A 24,048-nucleotide genomic window follows, 5' to 3' on the forward strand; every position below is an offset into this window, starting at 1 on the left:
CGATCTCCAGCTTCGTCGTTCATCGTTCATTCTTCATGAATAAATCCCGTCCATCATCGGGCTTTTCACGTGGCCTGACATCGTCCGCGAATTTTTTCGCGCTTGGTGGAGTCATCGAAAAATTTCAACACGTTCGTTCGGGAGTGCAAGATAGTCCGTTGATTCGATTAAACTTAAGTGCCGGTGGAAATTTGCTGGAAAACGCACTCGCACGCGGCTAAGCGGAAAGTGCGACCGAGTGTTAAGCGAATAGAATATTCGCATTGTTTTTCGCAGTTTTATATACTTTTCTTTATATTTGGAAAAATGACAGATAAGACTAGTTTAACGTGTACGTTCGACTTGCTGGAAGAACGGAGGTATGACATGTTGCGCTATCGAAAATTTTCAAAGTTGCGCACGGACATTCATAAATTTCATTCGAAACTTGAGCCATGCAACTTGAGGTTTGCGTTTATTTTGTCGCTTCGTGGCCTGCCTCGCGTCGCGCAGGCTCGTATCGATTTTGCTTACTCGGCTGATACATTTGCTGTTACAATTCGCAATTCTGCTCTCCGTTTAAAACGTTACGTTAAAATATAACAATGTTTTCTAACGGGAGCCAGCAAGTGTAGCTATCTTTTAACCGCAACATGCGATTATTATCTCGCCATCATCGGTGCAATTATCATATTTCGTCTATAGGAACGGGCAGTTCCTTCCACGCATGCGTTCTCCAACTCAAGGACTCAACTCTCGACATTGCCTCTGTAATAATCGGCACAGCAGTTACTGTACTATAGGATGTAGAGCTAACAACGCTGATATGGCGTGGAATCTCTCGACGCACGCCGGCCGAGAAGCGCGGTTGTAGATGGTGAAAAACGAACGGCATGTCTTCCGAGTGAGTGAGTCAATGTTATGAATTAACGTCGTGCACGGAGCGTGCAGCGGGCGTGCGGCTCCATTTATTATCCACTAATAAATGGAGCTTTTCGCAGAGAAAAACCATGAGAGCTTCCTCGCCTTCGTCCAGCACGAGTTCCGTGTACACCAGCGCCGATGACGCGCGCCGGTGCACCGGTTACGAGAGGAGCCAGCTTCTCGATTCGGAGGATGTCGGGAACGCCTGGCTCCTCGGCTCGCACTCGTCGCATATCGATAGATCGAGACGAGTACTCGACAGATTTAAGATAGACAAGTGAGTGACGTCATACGTGCATTATTATAGGAGCTCGGTCTCTCTCTTACACTTCTCCCCTCCCCCCTTCCCTCCCCCCCGCGATGGAAGCGACCTCTTCCTCGTTTTGTTCGCCAGCGAGAGAAGCTTCCTCAGAACGAAACGGAGATATTAGATTTCAATTTCACATTCGTGGGAAATCCCGACGTTCTTAGATCAGCATAGTAGATCACTAGCATATTTTCCGATCTCTAGATATTATTTATCATGTTATCACGCAGCCGCATTGTGCTTATTTCTCTTTGTTTATGAATTTATTGCGCAACAAAAAGTTTAAGAGCTGTTTCAAATAGTGTATAATGCGCATTATAGATTATATAATGCGCATTAGAATAAGCAAAAGTCATTTTCAGCAGTGTAAAATACTTTTGACTCTGCCGGTGATGTGATTGTTATATAATTAATGATAATAAGTACAAAAACATTTTATTACTTTTTTCCCCTATTTATTTCTTTTATACTTCATTTGATATCAATAATATCAATTTTATTAGTTATTCAAAATCGGATTCAGATTAAGCAAAAGAATGCAAACAAACACAAACAAACAAAGTGATTCTTAATGTTATAACAATAGAGCAGATAAGAATAAGAAAGATAAGAAAGATAAGAAAGAGCTGTAAACAGTGCGCAATTAACACTTTTTATTACAAATAATTCACAACTTTTTATTACAAAATTACACTTAAGTCCAAACGTTTGGACTTTGTAATAAAAAGTTGTGAATTTTTTGTGATAAAAAGTGTTAATTGCGTACCGTTTACAGCGCTAATTCTTATCTGTCCTATTGTTGTCTATTGACAAACAGTTTTATTGATCCTGAATGATACTATTAATAGGCCTTTTTTTTACTAAATTTTTTATATCGTAAATATCTTCTTTATATTCTTTCCAATGTAGAGAGAAAAAAAAAGGAAAAGATGAATAATGCACAAAGTTCAGCCAAAAAGAACATACTTAATATTCGCAACACTGAAAATGAACACTTATTCATTGAAAATGATTTGTTTAATTTGCTCGAGTTTTTTTATTTAATCAGCATCTAATTTAAAATATCTAAAAATATAAAAAACAGTAAAAAGAAATTATTGTATTAAATTAAATATTTTATAATAGATTAAATATTTCGGATTTTATTTATTCATCTATATAGATAATAAGAATAGAAATAAGATAAAATATTTTAATTAAAATAAATGTAAGAACATTTAAAAATAAAAGTGAAATATAGAAATAGCAAGCATCAATAAATTCAAATCTAAAATTCTACATCTCTTGTTTCAAAGATTAAATATTTAAAAGCATGATTTATTATATAATCTGGCTGGCATACGTGAGAATAACAATGATTTAGTACAACTGATGAAAATGATTTGTAATTTCGTCAATAAATATTGATAAAAAATAATGATAATAAATTATTATAATGTTCTTGTATTTGCATAATATTTAAAAAAAAATCAAACATTTTTATTAGCAATAAATGATAATTAAAAAATCATAAATTATAAGTCAAAATGTAAATTTAAGTATATTTTAATCGAATATTGCATTTTTTTGTTACATTTTAATATATATTTTTATTATTGGGAGAAAAATAATCTTTTTATTAATAATATATTCATTTATAGGATCATATTAAAAAATATTTTCCTGTTATAATACAAAAAATAAATGACGAATTATATGAATAATAAATACAAATAAATACGAATTATATAAATAATAAATAAGAATAAAATGAATGAATACGAGTACTAAATAAAATTTTATCGAGACAAATAAAACTTTTCGAAAATAATATTTGTTTCTGTAATATAAGATAATGCAAATTAAATTAATGATAAAATTAATAATAAAAATCTTGATTAAAAATTAAGATCTAGAATCTAAATAAAAATCTTATTTTAGGTAGGATAATTGACTGACCTGAAGTTTAAGTACGATGAGTTTTCAATAGATGCAACTGAAATTCGCACACAATTAGCAATTGTTGAAGAATCTCGAGACTAATGCCCTTAATTGCTAATTTATTGCAATTTCGAAAAAAATTTTTCGAACGCGCCACTTACGAGATCACGTAATATATTACATTAACTTGTTAGATAGCTCAGAATTGTAAAAAATAGATTGTAAAAAATAGAAATAAGGAAACGTCTATGAAACGTCAACTCACTTGCAACTGCGCTCGTTGACTGACAGTCGGCAATCTGGAGATGATAGACTTTATATTCTCTCTCTCACACACGCACACATAAAACACACACACACACACACACACACACACACACACACACACACACACACACACACATAAAATAACGATAAATATAAACATATTATCAATGATAAAATGATAAAATAACTTTTAACAGGCGTGATTGTCATGTTTCGAATATTCCATTTTAAAAGAATAATTAGAATATTAGATATATATATATTTATAAATAAATTACACATATTGGTTTTTAATAATTATTTTTAAGATCCTGTAATAATATGTTTAAGCTTAATTATAATTTATAACGGTAAAAACAGATTTCAAGAAGAAAAAGAGTCTTACTTTGTTGCAAAATTAAAATTCAATAATCTGCACATCATTTATATTATTCCTGATTCTCGCGCGCATGTGCGTTTGTGTGTGTGTGTGTGTGTGTGTGTGTGTACTTTCCAATATTAAAAAATTACAATTGCATAAATATGTATTATAATATATTAAAATATATTGATTTCTAATATAAACAACGAAAAAGAATCGATACGTAAATACATTCATAACGCGCAGAGTTTTGAATTGAGAGAATTGCATATATGGAAATAAAATTATACATTCTTAACAGATTACTGCCGTTTATTTATATAAAATTTAATAAATGTTTTTATTAATTTTCATATCAACTTTTTCCAGATTAGACATTAGAAATTTATTTTTATAATATTACATTATCGATAGTGTACTTGCAAATATAAATATATTAGTGTGTAGAATATTATGCCAAAGAAAATTATGCCAAGCTTTATTGTCTATTAGATATGTACAGTCTTAATAGCATCTAACTATTTAAAAATTCTAATGCAAAATTCTAATGCAAAAATATTCTCATCATCTCGATATATGCAATTCACTCTACGCATTATGACTCTATCGATTTTGTTTATATTAGAAATCAATAATTAAGAGAATAAATTAACATATTTTTAGACAGGTCAGTAATATTATTACTGATTTATATGTTTTGACTACTTCATAGTAAAAACTGAAAGTATTAAAATCTAATTTTCTCTGCATATCATGCATGCAAAAAAAGGATAATCAATATACGTTAATATCACAGTACATAGTCAAATTAGTTATATCAGTGTATCTTCAAATTAAAATAATAAAATTATATTAAGCATATGCATTATTATTAATTCTTAATCTGTTAATCTTAATTTATTAGCCTATTAAGTTACATACATGCTAAATGATCTCAGCATAAAGTCTCAGCGATACAGAGAGATAAAGTGAGAAAAAAAACAATAAATAAAGTCATTATCGGTGTTATTCTTAAAAGCGGATTTGATAAATTACAATGCAAAAATAACGAGATTATTCTTCATCAAAACTGTTTATGTTTATAAAAATTGATCAGTCAAATTTTGATACAATCTTTATCAGTATATTATCGCTGTTTTCTAGATCGCGATTTCGTGTACAACATGTAATCATAATCGGTGCCGTTGTGGCCGCAGTGATAATCGTCATAATCATCGGTCTGATCGCGTACGCGCGTAGCGGCGCTTCGGATTCGCGAAATGGTGAGTTTCTCGTGCCACCCGATCCAGAAAACTTGCAACCACCATCGTGGAGTAAGTTGAGAACTTTCAGACGCAGCGCTGTTTGTGCGGATGGAGCACCATGTGCTGTTATCGGCAAGTAAGTGTGAAAAAAAAACGTCAATTTTTTTTAATTCTTTCACCGCGGCGCGATGCACCTGTCCGATGCACTTGTTGCTCACTACACGTGTGGCATGCAGTATCAGAACCAGGGTTGTTCAAATAATTTAAGTTCCTCACGTAAAAAGCCTATTTATGGAAAATAATATTTTACCATCAGATCCTTATATTGATGAATATAATTCCTTTGTTTTGACATTTTTATTTTTGTATATTCTAAATCGCCAAGTCGTCTCGAATTGGTGAGTGATTTTCCATAAATATATTTTTTGAAGACACATATTGAGTCGCGAATTTTGACACCCTGTATAATGTCCGCAACAAAAGGGTTAATTCGCAAGAGTAATCGACGAGATTCGATAAAAATCATGTTTTTTCAGATCGATCTTGGAACGAAACGGATCGGCGGTGGATGCAGCGCTGGCTGCGTTAATATGCAATGGACTCGTGAATATGCAAAGTTTGGGTTTCGGCGGTGGATTTATGATGACAATTTATCAAAGATCTACGCGCCGGGCTTTTGTTCTCAATGCCAGAGATCGTGCACCTTTGGCAGCGAATTTTACGATGTACGATGGGAAATCTCCGAATGCGTCTTCATTTGGTAAAGAGATAGTTATTTTCTAAACAAATGTCGTGTGCGTTAGAAAAAAAAAATACTTAATATTGAATTTTTATCGACAGGCGCACTGGCAGTCGCTGTGCCTGGTGAACTGGCCGGTTACTGGGAGGCTCATCAAAAATTCGGTAGATTGCCATGGGCAGATTTGTTCAAACCGAGCATCGAGCTCTGTGAAAAGGGCTACGTGTTGACAGCAGTGCAATATGACGGCCTTGTATATAATAAGAAAAATATTTATAACGATCCAACTCTAAGGTATGAACTTGTAAATACAAACCACATATAACGAATGATGAAACTACGACAGTGTGTGAGTATGTAATATTCTCTTTGCAATCTTTCACAGGGAGCTGTTTGTCGATCCCACAACTAACGAGTTTCGTAAGCCGGGCTCTGTCATTAAACCTCACGTGCTTTGCGAAACGTTGTGTATTATTGCTGAGAGAAATGCGACTGAATTTTACAACGGGACGATTGGACGACTTCTCGTCGATGATTTGCGAGAACAAGGAGGAATCATAACGATGAAAGATCTTAACGAATACAGGTAATCGAATAATCATCTGCTACAAAATATATATTCTTAAGTGTACATCTTTTTAATTTTTAGAGTTTTGTGGGATCAACCGATACAAACGAATCTCTCGGGCGGGATAAAACTTCTGACTACAGGACTACCCGGTAGTGGAGCCGTTCTCTCGTTTATTCTTAACATCTTCGACGATTATGGTTTCACACCTGCCAGTATAGCCGATTTTAATGCGACGATCCTCACGTATCATAGAATGATAGAGACGTTCAAATACGCGTTCGCGTTAAGGACAAATCTCGGTGACGGAGCTTTCGTCAATATGACCGAAGTAAATACGTGAAATAATTTCTCTTTATAATCCTATTAGAACTTATTCATTATTTGAATTCCTTTAAAGATAATTAGAAATCTGACATCGAAAAGCTTCGCACGCGCGATTCGAGAGAAAATAGATGATGAGCAAACGTGGCAAGATCCACGACACTATGGTTCTTCTAATTATGTTGGTGTTGAGGATCATGGTACCGCGCACGTATCGGTGCTAGCGCAGAATGGCGATGCCGTATCGATTACCAGCACCATTAACTATTAGTAAGCAAATTTCCACCTAAAATTGCATCGTTTGCTTGAAATATCCTTGTACTCCTTCCATCTAACGATTTTACAGTTTTGGAAGCGGAATAGTCAGCAAAAGAACTGGCATTTTGTTAAATAATGGCATGGATGACTTCAGCATTCCGTTAAAGTTCAACTACTTCGGTATGCCACCAAGTCCTAATAATTACATTGCACCAAAGAAGCAGCCGTTGTCGTCCATGGTGCCGTCCATTCTTGTCGATCAGCATGGTGACGTCAAAATGGTCATTGGTGCCGCGGGTGGTACGAAAATTACAACGGCAGTGTCCCAAGTTAGTAACATCTTAAATAGTCAACAGCCCGCTTTCTGTTTAGCATTCAGTGTTGAGAAATTTTATAAATCAACAGTTTCTCAGGAAACGAAAATTGTATGTGTTCCTTATTTTTAGGTGACTGCGAAAATACTTTGGATGGGGCAGACAGTCAAAGAGGCCGTAGATTCGGCAAGAATACATCATCAGCTATTTCCGCCAAAGGTGGCTTACGAATACGGTGTCCCTAAACAGGTGATCGATGGTCTAAAACGTTTAGGACATACTGTGAAACGCTATAGAAATCGCGGCAGCGTAGTTTGTGTTATACATTACGAAAATTCCACAATTTTCGCGAACGCCGATTATCGCAAAGGCGGCGATGTTTACGGAATCGATTGATTCGCGTGATTTATTCAGCCGTCACCTCGTGACGCAAACCTTTTGCGAACAACAAAATCTTGTTCAAACAACATCGAATATCTTTTCGTGATTATTGTAATATTGATACGATATCGATCTTGTTATCATTATTGGCGAGTTTGTGTCTGAAAAATTGACACAATATTATCGTTCAATACAACTTTTACACGTTTCTCGTCATACCTTATCCTTACATCGCTTTTCCTTCCAATGATATCCATTATCTCAAATTTATCTTCCCTTGAACTTCCGAGATATTTATTTATTTTTGTATGTAAGCTAGGTATAATGACATAAGTATAACGACATACGGAAATATCGATGAATTTTATTCCTTGTAATATGATTGATATATATTTGTAAGATTCGAAAGCACAGCCTGTACAACGCTTCGTGAATGTGACACTTAATTGAAAACTTCCTAGCTTTGTCGTGTTTTTTACAGTATTTGTATAGTATTTGTAAAGCCTTGACATTGGCATTGCTGCGATTTGTTTCCCGTTTTAAGCTACCAAGTAGCTTAAAACACATACTGTATATTTCATTTTAATTTTCACAGTCGCACTCCTACATATTTATTCCGCGATATTCCTAAGTAAGTTTCTCTATTATAATTTTTTAATAACTTTCTTATTTAATAAAAACAAATTTTATTACATGAAATAATGCACTATTTTAACGACTAGTACTTTGCTAAGAAGGAACTATTTTTCATATCCTTGGTACGTCACTGCGCTTCTCCTTCCTCTAGTCTTCTTGGGGTCATGGAGCTTTCTGCGATGTAAAGGCGGCGTTTGGGAGCGTCGCTCATATACAGCATTGCTTTAGCGCGATTCCCCTACTACAACTCGGCGAAACCTGTTCTCGAAGCCGTCAAAGGAGGATTCGCGATTTAGTCGCCAGTTTGAGAACAGACCGGAGTCGATTAATGCTAACGTCTTATCAGGAAATCGATTAACGGTACTATGTACCTGCGCCCGATTTCCTTTCGTCTGATCATCGCCGTCCTTCGAATATGATAGACAATTTTCTTCGCACGGCATTTTCGTAAAACGTTGAAAAAACAAAGAAGAAAGGAAGAGCCGCGGACTTTGTCATCCGCTGACTTAGCTGCGATAACGTTTTCTACAAGCTATAATTAAACGTCACCTCATGTCGGCGAGAAGTGCACGAGAACGAGCACGTATTCCATGCCTAGTCGAGATAATTCATCGTTCGTATCACTACTCGACCTTGACGAAACTGCGCCGTGAATGAAAGAATTCACTCTTGTGAATATAAACCAGATGCCAGATTCGCATGCGTGACATTTAATGAGGAACGAGACAACATTATATGAGAATATCGAATAAGAACATAAATATCCAAATATAAAACATCTGTTTATATCATTAATTAACAGATACCGACGATACCTGCTTGAATAAATATTATATTTCACTGCAAAAACACGCGCGCAGCGATGAATATGTCATGTTATGGATTCTGCAAACGTATCAAAATATTTTTCATAAAATGTCGGGGTACGAAGAATATTATTTATTAATTTTATTGTTCTCATCGCGATGTTATTCAACTCACTAATGTCAGCAAAAAATCTTACTAAAAAAAATTCGCATGTAAAACAAAAAAGTTATTGTAATCGCGTGATCTAAAATAAGGTGATTCGAGAAATACAATATTCTATAATCTAGAAATTTCGTTGTGACGAACCTTTTACGCTTCGATAATTTCGCATCGTGTGTCGTAGAAGCAAGTTCGATCTTGTGTGTGGGTCAATGTGTGATATCGCTTTCTTCACACAACGCCGAGTGATATTCATATCCCGCTCGGTGAATGTAACAACAAAATATTTCTCGAACTGTTTATGTCCTCGTTATGAGCGTCTCGCTGCACAAGGTGAATTGCGAGTTCACGCCTTATTTTTATGAATGATTAGAAAACGAGCTGACACGCGCTTTTCCTATCGATAATATATAAATGTCGTAAATGTCGATTCCTCAAATACGCATGTGCAACTAATTGCGTGTTTTCGTTCCTTTCTATTCGTTTCATTCTCGCAAATGTTTTCAACTTAACGCAGATCAACAGAATTGCCAATGCGATTCTTCAAGGATTTTTCTGAGATAAGTCGAAGTGCAGTCCTGAATATAAAACTTTTCTCTTCGGAAATCAAATGCACTTTGTTGAAGGCAGTGCACTGTTGTGCAGTTGTATCAGCGCTGCACAATCCATAGAACTTGTAGGAGGCAATGCACTTGGATGTCGGAGAAGCTTACGTGTTGGAATTTTCTAGGTCACGTGTGCCTGGAACATAGATTAACCACGTGAGTAATGATTGCTGGGTGCAACGGGAACGTGAAGATCTTGTTTACGACGGAAATCATGGTTATAAGAAGTCGCGACCGTTTTAAATTATGCTGTCGATAGCCCGGCTCGATTGCCGAATATTCGATTACGTTCTGAGCAATAATGTCTGATGACTCATCGCACGCTAAATTATTTTATTTAGGTTTTCGGTTTGTACTTAATACACAGATAACAATATCTATAGATAGAAATTATCTCTGTTGTTTATATCGTTATATTATTTTGAAATAAGTGCAAAATAAGCATATCTTCGATCAATCTCCGATTAATTTAATTTAGACTCATAAAAAACTTCTAATTATATAATTTATTATGATGATCTGATCTGATGTGATTAAACAACAAAGTATATATAATCTGCCTATGTTAAAAAATAATATAAACATTACTTGAAGAGTGAGTCGCTGAATAAATTATTCGGAGTTAAAGTTACTATAACTTTGGAAAATACAGCTGAGTACATAATTTACAGACTTCGACGACTGGCTGTATAACAATACAACATATGTTCCCACTTCCTACGGTACAATGTTCTATCTATCTGATTACTCTTGTCCTTGAGAATTCGTGCTTGTCGCTTCGTTCGAAGAAGCATCTAAAATGTATAAATGTATATGTGAAAATTTTATTGACGTGTCCAGTCTCGATTAGTTATCACATTGCGTCATAAACTTTGTTTGTTTCGCGATTTGTTTCCCTCGATCTATCGAATATAGATTGATCATAAGTCTCCACAGGAATTGCATAATTTTGCGAAGAAGTCTGATCGAAATGGGACTTTCTCGATACGACATTATCGGCACGGATGAAGGTTACCATTGTACGACGCATTGATATCACGTAATTGGACAAAAAAAGTAGCAAGTAAAGCCGCGCGCACGTTCCTTTTTCTCTTTCCGGAATTAATGAGAAAAATCATTGCATATTAAATTCGTACCGTATTTGCAGAAGTCGCCGTGCCGAGAGGCCGTCGCCGATGAAGAGAACCTCGATACGCGTCGAATCGCGCGAACCGCGCATGCGCGCGTGAGCCGGGTCGACGTATATAAACTCGGGTCGGCGAACGCCGCGCGAGCAGTATCGAATCGATCTTCACGGTCGGAACACGTTCTTACAAGGCGTTTCACAAGGCGTATACATTTTGCGCAGTCTGCGTCGCGAGGCGACTCTACTTTCATATTTTTCATAAACGACCCCGAGAGAATCGAATCCCCGTAAACTATGTCCGAGGCGCACGTTGACGAGTACGAGCACTTCAACTACGACTACGACAAGCACATATTCACCGCCCACGGCGGCAAGCAGAGGAGCAAACGTGAGGCCGTAGCACATACCAATCATTTCGACCCAAGCGGCCATTCCAGAAAGATCCTCACCAAGCTGATGAATACCGAGCACAACAAACGGCAGATCAGCAAGAGCAAGGAGTAGAGGTGAGATCTCTCGCGTCGCGAATCAATCCTCTACTCCGAGCATTCGCGGTCCTCGGTTATCTCTACGAATAATCGAGTTGCTTTTGTTTACGAGCAGAAACGACGCGATTTTTTTCTCTTTATCGCGTGACGAGATTCGTGACGACATTTCCGTGCGAGATTCACACATCTGCGTTCACTTCACGTCTTATATGCGTACTTACGTGAAGTTTATTTTAAACCCATTTCGAATTTGAATATCTTCACGCAGGTATCTCGATTGTAGTTGTAGTTGCGGCAACCTTTCAAGAGTGATAAGGAATAATTTGCAATTTTTGTTTCGATTAATTTCGAAATAAACTGGAAAATAGATTAATTAACTTTAATATTCTGTCCATCCTGTCAAATTTTAAATCTGTTTTATTGAACCGTTTTGGAAAGATTATAATGGAAAAATGTAAATAACATGATCGTGCTCGTTCGTTCTTATTCGTGCTTCGTCGGGTTCGTCTTTTCTTTCGCATTCGCCGTTCCTCGGCTTCCAAAACTCGTTTTGCGAGTCGAGTCTCGCCATCTGACGCCTCGTTTGTCCATCGCGAATTATCGCGCAGATTCTCGCGCGTATACACCTTGTATTCGATATTGCCGCGATATTGCGTCTTACTTTCGCTATCGGCGCCGACTGTCTTTACGCGCGATGACTCACACGACGTACGACGTGTTTATTTATCTTTCTCTCGCATTGCGTAACGCGCAATATTCCCATTTCGCACGATACCCTTTGAGAAAGGGCCTCTCATGTCTCCTGTCCCCAATGTCCGTCCCCGCAATTATAATTCAATTTTCATTTCAGATTACGGCACGTTCCTATTCTCGTGAGCCGGCGTCAAGTTGGATCTCATCTCATAGGACTTAGCCCCCACCTAAGACGACCGGAATAAGAGAAAAACACATTTCTTCTCTCCTCTCTCTCTTTTTTTTACTATCGAAAATGCATTTAGTCGTAGGTTCTCACTCAACGTAATATCGGCATGGTAACTCGTGCTTCATCGTCATCATTTATGTCAAAGGCACTGATGATTGCGTTATTTATCAAAGTATAAAGTAACGTATGTTGCACTTCGGCTTATTTCGTGAATCTGGAGTTTGCATGATACTTTTTTTTGCCTTTCTCTCATTTTGCGTAAGATAATTATGGTGATATTATATTAATTTTTGCGTGTTTATTTGAATTCGTTGATAAGATATGGTTGATTAAACTTCTGCTTCGATCGCGAAAAATCTATGATCTAATAAATGATAACTTAATCATTAACTGAAGCCTTTCTTTTTTTTTTATGCGTGCGTTTTTCACGCATGTAACGTGAGCAATCGTCATTGAAACGAGCAATTATCGATAAACATCGTGTATTTGGCTATCGATGTCATCATAACATAACAAGCCACTCGTATCGCGACATATTACAAAACACAGCTACAAGGAAGGCTGATTGATCGATTCAAATTAAACCGAGAATGTTCGATGTTCAATCACGATGGATTGCTCACGTATATTGTGATCGATTATATTGGTTTAGAATTGCGTAATATTCCTCAAGTTTTGCGTGAGGAATTAGTTTATTATCTTATATTGATGTATAAGCATTAAAAAGATATGATTGTATCGAAAACACTACGAAATAAAAATTTCTAGTTAACGAGAATGCAATTTTGCCTGTACATCTTGTTTTTTTCCTTATTTGTTATCTTCATTATCTATATCACATCTTAATTTCATTTGTTCATTTGTTTTCATATAATTCATGTACCTGTATAAATAAATTCAGTGGATTAAACATTTTGCCACCCCTAGGCATCGATATTCAGCCGCTTCCAAGTGATTTTATTAATTCATAAATTTAGTAAAAAGGAAAATGGATAAAGGTTTATACCCCCGCATTTCTTAGTGCAAACGTTTATAAACGTTTATAAATATATTTTATAAAGGTATAACATGATAAACTGGAAAATTTTCTGTTTTCATAAACTTGCCGTCAAATTTACTCCCTTCAAATTTGCCATTCCAGGCCTTGTTTGCCTAGGCGTTAATCCGTCACTAAATAAGTTACATAAGCAATATTCGCATGTGACAAAGTGATCAGACATATGTGGAGGATTATCATTATTCTTTTCAGTTATTTTTTAACAATTATAAAAAAATGCATTTCTTATGATACTTTATTTACCCAGAAAATTTTTAATATAAATGTATATTAGAATCATAAAATTATCGTCATAAAAATTAAAAAAAGAAATTAATGTAGTTACAGATATGAAATAGAAATAGCAAAAATATTTTATTCCATAAGCTTAGAATTAAATTTGGCATTAAATATAGAACTATGAAAAATATTTTACCTATGTCTTTCCATTTTGGCCCATAAGCGGTTTTAAGGACACTTATTATCCTTTCAATTTTCCTTCTTAATAGCTAGAAACAGAATAATGTTATGTAACAAACAGTTTAATACAAGACAAAATGGGAATTTTTTGAATCATTGATTATGAATATAAAATCAGATTTGCAAAATTTTCGCTTAAATAAAAAAAATAATTCAAATTAGCAAGAAAATTGAAAAAAATGACGAAACATCTTATGTATAAAGTAATCGGATAAATGATTTTAATTAAACATGGCATTAAATTTGTAAAATGAATTGTTTTAAATTATTTTTGAGCTGTAAACAGTTCAAATCAGCAACATTTTTGATAAAAATTAAAGTACTTTATGAAATTTTAGTGAATTTTTAGATTTATTGTTATTTTGAAAAAATATACGCCACACGTATACATATTTACAAACGAATGCCTATTGATTCTCCATAGAAAAAAGTTATCAAACTGTGTGTGTGATAATCAATCGATATAAGATTTATCTTATCTTCGAATCTAAACTTTGCTCTCTCTTTTCATTTAAGAGATAACTCGGAGATTTTTTTAGGATAACAATTTGTTAAATTTATCTTCAAATTTAAAATCAAATTTTTTTCAATTCTTTTACTCTGATTAATTGTATATCTTGAACAAGACGAAAAAGATATGAATGATTAATTGTATATCTTGAACAAGATGAAAATTACAAAAATGAGGAAATTTACTTACTTTAATTTTTGATTTTGATATAGTTGCAGATTAATGAATTTCCTAAACTTTTGTAATTTTCACCTTTCAAGGTACACAATCGACTTCCTAGTCTATTAAAGAGATAAAAATTTAGGAGATGTCCATCCTCTTAGATAAAGAATCGGATTGGATTTCACTAATCGGCTTTTCTCGAAATGCAGTTGTTAATCATCTCAGTTAGAATAAGTGTGCGATATAAATAAGATAAAAATACACAAGCACAAGTAGTGATTATCATTGACAAGAGATAAACACTTTATTTTCAACAAGGCTTATCAAATTTATGTATGTGTGCAGACAACGAGCACTGATTATTCAATATATGAAACAAGTGAGACGATAAAGAAGTGTCAGTTCGCAATAGTCCGAACGAAGGACAACACACTAACTTGAAATCATGTTGTTGAAGTTACTGATTACTCTGCTTTACTTCGCTTTCGCCGTTTACGGAAGCACAGACGAGATTGCTCCAAGGGTTAAAACTCCTCTGGGAGGACTGAAGGGCTATTACAAGACCTCACAACATGGTAGAAAATATGAAGCATACGAAGGGATCCCTTACGCGTTGCCACCTGTTGGAAAGTTACGGTTTAAGGTATATAGTCACAAATTATTGATATAATTAAATATGAATTTTTTAAGCGTTTCTATAACAATTTTATAGCAAATAGACTAATAAAGCGGAAATAAATTTTTTTTAAATAAATCTGATGCTGAAGTACTTTGTCGTTAAATATCTTCTGTTGCACTGCCAGTTTTTATAAAACCTTTCTAACGTTAAATACCTGCAACAAACGTTTTATTTAAGTTTCTTGTTTTTCCTGCGTAGCCTCCGCGGCCAATACCAGCATGGGTTGGCGAATTATCAGCTACAAAATTTGGTTCTATGTGCATTCAATATGAACAAACACCAAATGTGGAGAAGGTTGTGGGTGCCGAAGATTGCTTGTACTTAAACATTTATGTGCCAATACGGGAAAAGGGGGGTAATAAAAGCCCAATGCCGATATTATTTTGGATTCACGGTGGTGCTTTCCAATTTGGTAGTGGCATGTTGTATGGCGCTAAATATCTAATGGATCATGATGTTATATTTGTTACATTCAATTATCGATTGGGGCCAATGGGTATGTAACATTGGCATTACATGTTTAACTTAATAAAAGTTTTTAATATATCGTTTTTAATATATAAAATAACAGCTCTACTGTCAAAGTTTATCAGTGCAGTGTTTTGACATAGATAAAACTTGATTTTCAACTAATCTTAAAATGTAAATTTTAAACACAGCTTGATTCTATGTTTGTCTTAAGCTTCTAATCTTTTGAAAAATGATTTTATAAAAAATAATAGGTTTCCTTAGCACGGAAGATGAAATAGTTCCTGGTAATATGGGTCTAAAAGATCAAAGTATGGCACTCCGTTGGGTGTCAGAAAACATCGAATGGTTTGGTGGTGATCCGAAGAAAATAACTTTGGTGGGTTTGAGTGCGGGCGGTGCAAGTGTGCATTATCATTACTTATCGCAAATGAGCGCAGGTCTTTTCCAAGGTATTCTCATATTTATATTTTTATGAGACAAAGTAACAAAGCCAATGCAAAGAGATTAAATAATTTCTATGGCTTGAATTCTATGATTGAATTATATCATGGTTTTTCATCATATAGGTGGGATATCATTTAGCGGTACAGCGTTCGATTGTTGGACACAGGCTGAAAACTCCTTGGAAAAGACCAAAAAATTGAGTGCCTTAATGGGATGTCCTACAACTACCTCTAGAGATATGATACGTTGCTTGAGATATCGTCCAGCTCGTGCGATCGTACAGGCTACAAGTGAATTTATGGTAAATCTCGTTTCTTCTTTAGCTTTTGAAACAAACGCGAGCCTTATAGATATGAGAAAAAGATTTCACAATTCAATTCAATTTTCTTAAAATTTTAGTCGTTCTTCTACAATCCTTTCACTCCTTTCGGACCGGTAGCTGAAAGAATTGGCGACGATGCACCTTTCATCGATAGAACACCCGTTGAAATCGTGAATAGCGGAGACGTTCAGGATGTACCATGGATTACGGGAGTAACGAGCGAAGAAGGCCTTTATCCTGTAGCAGGTGAGATCACGCCCGGATTAATTAGAAAATTGTCTCTTTAATGGAAGCATTTAAGAAAATTAATACATTGCAGAATTCATCGCGGACGATCAAAATCTGAAATACTTGAATGACAACTGGGATATTCTCGGACCAGACTTCCTTGATTTTAATTATACCATTCCCAGAGAAAAGCATATCGAGATTGCGCGTCTTATTAAGAAACATTACTTTGATACAAAACCAATAGACCGATCGAGTACAAAGGAATTGATACAAATGGCAGGCGATCGTTTCTTCGTGGTCGATGGTGAAAAGGCCGCGCGAATGCAAGCCAAAGTAAATAAGAATCCAGTCTGGTTTTACTATTTCAGTTACAGAGGAGCGCAAAGCTTAAGCGACTTTTTTAGTGGTACGACTGAAAATTATGGTAAGTCTATGTGAAATACGAATGTACCAATTTTATTGTATGAATTTATATATAGAATACATATTTATATTTAATAAATATTTTAAGAATTTATTAATCTGTTTTAGGAGTTTCTCATGCCGATGACACATTATACGTATTAGATACTCCCTTCCTAAATCCAACAACGACACAAGAAGACCATAATATGCAAAAAAAATTAATTGACTTTTGGGTATTGTTTGCTACAGAAGGGTAGGCAGAAAATATATACATTGTATACAATATCGAGTAGAATGCAAATATACTAATCCTCCAAATTGTTTCAGAATTCCAAAAGTAGCCAATGTGGAATGGCCAAGATTAGATCCTTTAAAAAATGAACTTCATTATTTGCATATATTTAGTCCTGATAAGGTTAACATGGATAGTAATGCTAATCTAGGAGAGAAGGAGTTTTGGAATTCAATTAATTTCGACGAGAATACATTGAAAGCCGGAATACAAAGAGAAGAGCTTTAAATATTATTGAAAGATCTAAAAAGCTTTAAATGGGATATAAGGCAAACGATTTTTTTAAACAAGCTCTATGATTTATTCAGATATTGTTAGCCTTATACATAACTTTGTACTAAGTTCTTATAAAATAAGAACATTTTCACAATATGAAAATAATCAACTAATTCCTATAATATCTTATAAATAATAAAAAAATATAGTGCTAAAACTTGTAATATCATTAATAATAATATCGCAATGACTTGTTTTAAAACGTGAAATTTTATAAAATATATATAATTGGCAATTTAAAATTAAGATATATATATTAGTGAGCAGATTTACTGCTTGAATATTTCATAAAAAGAATAAAATAATAAAAAAGTTTTAAAATTTGATTGCACCCGGTTTTTATGCACTGGAAACGTAACAATATACAGCATTGTCAGTTTGGATTAATCTTTATCTTAATAGCTGAAATACCTGAATATCCAAGTATCAACAGCATCAATATGTAGTATTACCCAAACTCTACTGATTATCACATAAATTTATATTTGTTAAATTCTGTTTCCTGCCGTAAGATGCCAGTCAAAATAAATTCTGTAGATTGTACTGTAACTGTTTTTGGTGCTTTTGCAAGGAACTTTCTTGCATTTGGCAAATCTTCTTCACAGGATATTACTACCGTTTTCTCGGGCCATTTTGCCGGTGGACGTAATAAAGCTTTTCCTCCGCAAGATGTTATCATATCTATGAAAACATAACATGTCAAATATTTTATGTATTATAAAAATAAATAATTAATTTACCTTTTAATTTATAAAAATTTTAATTTACCTTTTAATTCCTTTATAGGTGGTAACGTAAGACCTGATGTTAATACAATAGTATAGCCATCTAGCAATCTTTTCTCCTTAACTTTATCGAGACTTTTTCGTAGTCTAAAACCAAACTTGGCTTCGGCTACGGGATCTTTTAATATATAATTTTCCCAATTTAAAAATTGCGCCGCTGTTTCGCTATCATTTAACCAGTCAATCGTAACTATGGGTATACCCTTCGCCAATGCGCATAAGAATTTATATGTTCTACGAACTTTGTCAGTAACTAAAACAGTGCAATTTGCCGGATCATCCACTTTACTTCCACCTATAAAAAATAAAAAAGATGGAAATATTAAAGGATGAAAAAATAACTATACTAATAAATCGTAGACAAATCTTATCTTTTAATACTTACCTAACATTTTAATAATCTTACTGTAATCTTCTGTTATACCTGTAAACAAAATCTTATGTTTCGTCGCAGATGGTGAAAAATTACTTAAAACAGATGTACTCCTGCGCAATCTGGAAGGCGTTCTGGAAGATGTTGAAATTGGAGACATTTCTACGCTTATATTTAGTTTTAAAGAAGCATCATAATCAATCGAATTATTTTGATTTATCTTCATCTTTTCTTTCTTCCCGATTCCCATTGTCTTCGATCTTGAAATTCTAGAGCTCGTTGAAACATCACTTTCTGTACTTCTTTGGCTATTTTCATCGATCGTATTTTCCGCGGAAGAATTAAGACTCGGAGAATTCCGATTGATACGACTAGGTTTTTTAAATATTTCTTTCTTTTTTGAAATTTCCGGTGATAAAGAAACTAAATTTTTAGCAAGTCTTCCGCGTTTAGCTTTCGGAGCAGAATTATCAGAATCTGCTGCTTCAGATGATACACTGCTGTTAGCAGAATTTGATTCATTAGGTCGTTTACTACTTCTAGTTCTCAATTTCTTTTGGAATATTTTTGCACTACTATTTTCTCTGATAGATAAATTTTTATCCTGTGCGTTACTCGGACCTTTTGCCATAATTCTCTCCACTTCTTGCGATTCGTCATCTGTGGAACTCTGTATGGGACGAAGTAAAACTCGCAGGACCTTACCTTGCACCTGATCTGTTTCCGTTTCTATTATTTGTTTTTCTTGAACTGATTTTTTCTTGTTATTTCCTTCCACAGTTACATTGTCGATACATGTGGCTCGATTGTTATTAATTATACGTTTCACTCGTATAATAGGATTAATATTCACGTCCGCTCTCATACTTACGAAAGTTTTTGAAGTTTCTTCTGATACAGTTTTAGATGTTGTCTTATCATCCTCGGAAGATTTCATATTCTCAATCATCGGACAATTTCCCCGTGTGTTTGTTTCAGTAAAATCTTCAAGAATTTTTGAAGATTGCTTGGCAGCGGTTTTTGCTGTATTTTTTCGACTACGTGTAGAAACCGAATATTTCTCAATGACTTGACTAGTTTTACGTTTTTTCGAAATGGCTTGTTCTGCGCCTTTTTCTGTCATATTTAGAGATGTTTTTCTCTTAGCAACAGTAGATTTCATTTCTAGCTCCACAGAATTGCCGGGTGCATTTCTCGTACGGGTTTCTCTTTGAAGAAGACGCGAATTCTGATCAGCTTGTCTGCTGGACTGTCGGGTTATTTTTGAATTAATGCGCGCAGAATTTTTTGTTTCAACAGTACTCTGTTTTGGATTCTCCAATAGATCAAATGAAGAACGAGTACTGTTCTTGTTTTCTTTAATTTGTTGGCAACCAAATTCATTATTCAAAATTCTATTTGCCATTTGTTGGAATCGTTTATCAATCATAATATTGGTTTCGCTATCGGAATCATCCGAAGTATCAGCAAAATTTGATATTTTAGCAGTCTTTGGGGTGTTAGGAATAGAATTTGAGGAATGACTATCGACTGGTTTATCGTTTTTCTCAGAATTTCTAATATTTTGTTCATGTAGCGATCTTCTTTTCAAAGATATTTTTTTTCTTTTACTTCTTAAGACTTTTTTAGATCTTGAACTGGAGCCTGATGACGTCGATAATGCAGAAGGACTCGCCGGATTTGAGAGTGTTCCAGATATTCTAACAGCTGGTAAACGTGTTAGAATGTCATCGTCACTCTCGTCCAATGCATGTAATGTTTGCGCACGTTGTCCATTTTCTAATGGACAAGGTATGCAACTCGACGAGTTCTCTTTTGCGTCATCGACATTACATTTGGCTGAATCTCTGTCTAAAACTTGTTTGTTCCTTTCTGATAGGATTTCATCTTCCTGTTTCATCGAGTTGGAACTTCGAAGATTTCTTTCATTACTCCTGCTTGAGATGACTTTATTTTTGTTATCGTTTAATGCTTCTGTTACTACATCGGATTTATTTTTCATCTTTGAGATTCTTTTTCTTCTTTTATTGGATTCCGTAACATTCGATAGTACTCCGGATTTCGTAATATTGGATTCCGTTGTATTATCCATAGCTTTCTCATTAGAATTAGCATCTTGACGAGGAAGAGCTATGTCTTTCACCGAATCTACGAGCTCTTGTGTATCTTTTAAAATATTTCTCTTTCGTTTTGTAGTAATAGTAGAAAAATAAATATCTGATTTTTGCGAATCACTATCTGCACTATTTACATTATTTATACTTGTTTTAGTATTATGTAAACGTTGACTACGAGATACGCGATCTTTCCTTCCTAACTTTAGTGACACATTGCCTCCATCATCAACAATGGATTTATTGGTAGAGTCAAGACATTGCGATGATTCTAGAATATTTGTCAAATACTGTGTTGACATAGGCAGCTCATCAGTATTATTCACCTCGTTATTTATATCATCAAACATTTCATTGAGTTTCTGTTCCAAAGTATCATTCATATTAATTTTAGAAGAATCTTTTTTAGTTTTCTCGTGAATGGAATTTCTCTCGTTTCTGTCTTCAACTTCTCCGATTACTTGCGTGGGTGCGAGTTCATAATCTATATCTTCACAATCAAGATTTTCCGATGTATGACAATCAACTGATTTTACATTAATAATCTGTGTAGCTGCCTTGTCATCCATGCCATTTTGATCATTTTTCGACGAAGAAATTTTAGAACTTATTGGTATTTCTGGAGAAGTCTCACGTGATAAAATTGATTGAATAGGTGCTACGTCGTTAATATCTGGCGCGGGTGCGTTTGTTGTTTCATTGTTCTGATCAGCTGTTGTTTGTTGTTTCGTTATCCTGTTACTTTTAATTTGCATTGATGCTGTGTCAACAGTTTCATTATTTTTATTAATTTCTTTTGGTTGATTAATTAAAGAATTTGAGATATTTGTAATCATAGGATTATTCAACTTTTGCGTTAGTGCTTCAAACATATCTTCAGATTCGACACTCGTACCAAGATCATTTTTATTACTTTCATTATACGATTTATTAGCAGTTTCTGAAGATTCATGCTGCTTTTTAGCGAGCTCTGCAAGATATTCCTCTGCATTCGTTTCTGAATCGTTGATTTGCTGTAATAGAGGCTCCTTTTTTTGGGGAGATTTAGACATTACAAGCGCGTTTTCCTCATCTGTCTCAGAATCCGACAATAAAGCTTCAAAGTTATGCTTGGTGCGTTGAGTAGGAGCATTGAAAACATCTTCATCATTCTCTTCGTTGTTCGACGCATTTGATGCATTTTCGGCATTACTGTCATTTTTCGATAATATTTTTGTAAGTAATTTTGGTGTAGATGCATTAGATGCTTGCACTTCTTGTTTATCAATATCCTCGCCAAAGAATCTTAATAAATCTGATGATTCAAGTAAATGAACACTCTGATTTAACGGTGAACAAGGATAATTCTCATCGATTCCTGGTGAAGATAAATTTAAATATCCAGGGCTGGTGGATCTAGATTTCGATAATCTGGTAATATTTTCATGACTTGTTCCATCTTCAATGATGTTTGTTACATCGTCTTTATCTATGTCTTCATTGGCTTGAGCATTACTAATCTTATTTGCAATGCCATCCGTCTCGAGTTGAGTTTCTATTTCAGATATATCTCTACTCTCTTTACATCCCGTAATATTGTCTAACGTAAACTGAGTTTCCAAGTCAGATATATCTTCTGCATTATCCTCATTATCATATATCTGCGTCTCTAAATTGTGAATATTGCGTCTGACTTCAGCTAAATCTTTTTCTCGACATTTATTTTCGCCGATTTTAGATTTCTGATTGCCGCTACCATCTTCGTCAATACTGGCACAATCTTGTGTTTCTATATTATGAATATCCATAAACTTCTTTTGTGTTACATTTTGAATATCAATCTGGCTCTTTTGTGTTTCCATTTCGCTAATATCGTCCATACAATTTTGCGTTTCTATATCGTAGATATCTGTAGAGCTGCCAGCTGTTTTATCGCGAGTGTTTAGCCTTGACAACTGCTTGTTAGTTTTAGTATTAGCTTTGACAAGATATTCAGGCGTATCTATAGGAAGTATTTGCGTCTCGATATCATGTATGGATTTCTCTGCTATTTCGTGTCGCTTCTCAATATTTTGCGTTTCCACGTCATATATACTAACTTGATTCTGGCTAACGTTAATGTCAGATGTATGCAAAACCGTGGTGGTTTGAGAATTTTCACTCACAGAGGAAGAATAGGAGATTCTCTTTTTATCGATGCTTGTGGATTGACGTTGTTGTGGAACTCGCGGTTGTCGAAAGACACTATTTTCTTCTTTTTGAGTTTCAAGAATAACAGATCCGTCATCATCCACGCCGGATGAATTGTTCTATGCGAAGAACAGACATGTTATAAAATTTTATTTAAATTCAATTTCATATGCTAATCGAATGCAAGATACTTACGAGAGATGAATCTGGCGTATTCGGGATTATTTTATCCGTAATTTTTTGCCGTGATGGTGCAGGTGTTTCTGGTATCATAGTGTCATTGATTGAACGATATTTACGATAAATTGCATGTACTGCACCGAATTCAATGATGCTTTCATCTTTGAGTTCATACAAACGAGTAGGCCGCAATATCGACTGTGCAAAAAATATTTTTTTTTAATTTGCTTTGAAAACCAAATGTCATATTATTTTGTTATATTATATTAAATGAAGCATTAAAATATTATTACTTATACGATACAATTATAAGAATTTTATATAATACGCATACACATGTATGTATATGTATATCTCATAGTATATGCATAGTTTATTAAAACATTTTATGTTTTAATTGGTATATCACTAGTCACATTCATATATGTAAATAAAATTATATAATGACAAGTTAAATATAGCATGCATATTAAGATGCTGAGGCGACAATCGAATGCACATTGACAAATAGCAAAAACATTTAACATCCGTTACATTATTAAGCTTTGTTTTGTTGCAAGAATTCAGGTCACAGATCCAGGTTGATCCTTGGCCTCCACTAGCTTCAATTTCTGCGTGTATTTTTGATACAGTCTAAAAAAATTCAAAATATTTTCTTAGTATCGGATTGCTGATTATTTTTTTATTATGCAAAAAAAGGTGATGCAAAACCTGTGTATGCATAATGGATAAGAATAAAATTTATTTTATTTTGTTTGATGATAAAATAAAAACTATGTAAAAGTTATA

The 24,048-nt window shown here is 34.4% G+C and overlaps 5 protein-coding genes across 17 annotated transcripts in view; 3 read left to right on the plus strand and 2 right to left on the minus strand.

The window, feature by feature from the left end:
* The window catches only part of LOC105433940 (phytanoyl-CoA dioxygenase, peroxisomal-like), a 36,822-nt gene extending 33,398 nt beyond the window's left edge, over window positions 1–3,424 (minus strand). Inside the window, exons 1-2 of one of the 4 annotated variants that reach the window (XM_089072574.1) lie at window positions 3,396–3,424; window positions 3,149–3,185 (exon numbers count right to left, since the gene is read on the minus strand). The gene's annotated coding sequence lies outside the window, so the exon portion shown is untranslated. Of the gene's footprint in view, window positions 1–3,148 lie in introns of all 4 variants that reach the window. The other 3 variants (XM_089072573.1, XM_089072575.1, XM_089072571.1) reach the window with 3 other exon arrangements.
* LOC105425571 (scoloptoxin SSD14) lies at window positions 1–8,288 on the plus strand. 5 transcript variants are annotated; one of them, XM_089072559.1, is made up of 10 exons: window positions 463–883; window positions 971–1,180; window positions 4,902–5,138; window positions 5,539–5,762; window positions 5,843–6,035; window positions 6,127–6,327; window positions 6,391–6,640; window positions 6,710–6,903; window positions 6,980–7,220; window positions 7,338–8,288. In XM_089072559.1, the coding sequence occupies exons 1-10, from the start codon at window positions 873–875 to the stop codon at window positions 7,599–7,601; spliced, it is 2,025 nt and encodes a 674-aa protein (XP_088928685.1). In that variant the 5' UTR covers window positions 463–872; the 3' UTR covers window positions 7,602–8,288. The 5 variants fall into 5 exon arrangements, with proteins under 5 accessions (XP_088928687.1, XP_088928685.1, XP_011634709.2 ...); XM_011636407.3 differs by having other exon boundaries at window positions 981–1,180; XM_089072560.1 differs by having other exon boundaries at window positions 464–887; window positions 981–1,180.
* mu2 (mutator 2) overlaps window positions 7,931–24,048 on the minus strand; it is a 20,071-nt gene continuing 3,953 nt past the window's right edge. Inside the window, exons 3-11 of one of the 6 annotated variants that reach the window (XR_016138319.1) lie at window positions 23,794–23,892; window positions 23,275–23,457; window positions 18,809–23,198; window positions 18,407–18,718; window positions 18,050–18,319; window positions 15,289–15,351; window positions 14,956–15,138; window positions 13,802–13,874; window positions 7,931–9,929 (exon numbers count right to left, since the gene is read on the minus strand). Coding sequence is in view for 1 of the 6 variants with exons in the window: in XM_089072549.1 (XP_088928675.1) it covers window positions 18,108–18,319; window positions 18,407–18,718; window positions 18,809–23,198; window positions 23,275–23,457; window positions 23,794–23,892 (5,196 nt within the window). In the remaining 5 variants the exon portion in view is untranslated. Of the gene's footprint in view, window positions 9,930–10,929; window positions 13,875–14,545; window positions 15,139–15,288; window positions 15,352–17,639; window positions 18,320–18,406; window positions 18,719–18,808; window positions 23,199–23,274; window positions 23,458–23,793; window positions 23,893–24,048 lie in introns of those variants that run through there. The other 5 variants (XR_016138318.1, XR_016138316.1, XR_016138320.1 and 2 more) reach the window with 5 other exon arrangements.
* On the plus strand, window positions 11,214–13,112 carry LOC105425570 (nuclear protein 1). The gene is made up of 2 exons (XM_089072580.1): window positions 11,214–11,425; window positions 12,258–13,112. The coding sequence occupies exon 1, from the start codon at window positions 11,214–11,216 to the stop codon at window positions 11,421–11,423; it is 210 nt and encodes a 69-aa protein (XP_088928706.1). The 3' UTR covers window positions 11,424–11,425; window positions 12,258–13,112.
* LOC148937603 (carboxylic ester hydrolase-like) lies at window positions 14,964–18,385 on the plus strand. Its single transcript, XM_089072567.1, has 8 exons — window positions 14,964–15,161; window positions 15,396–15,693; window positions 15,920–16,117; window positions 16,235–16,413; window positions 16,512–16,680; window positions 16,754–17,089; window positions 17,197–17,323; window positions 17,398–18,385. Exons 1-8 carry the CDS (start codon window positions 14,964–14,966, stop codon window positions 17,588–17,590), a joined length of 1,698 nt encoding a protein of 565 aa, XP_088928693.1. The 3' UTR covers window positions 17,591–18,385.

The sequence above is a fragment of the Pogonomyrmex barbatus genome, unplaced genomic scaffold (assembly GCF_055798465.1).
Source record: "Pogonomyrmex barbatus isolate J1 unplaced genomic scaffold, ASM5579846v1 scaffold13, whole genome shotgun sequence".
Classification (NCBI taxonomy): Eukaryota; Metazoa; Arthropoda; class Insecta; order Hymenoptera; family Formicidae; genus Pogonomyrmex; species Pogonomyrmex barbatus.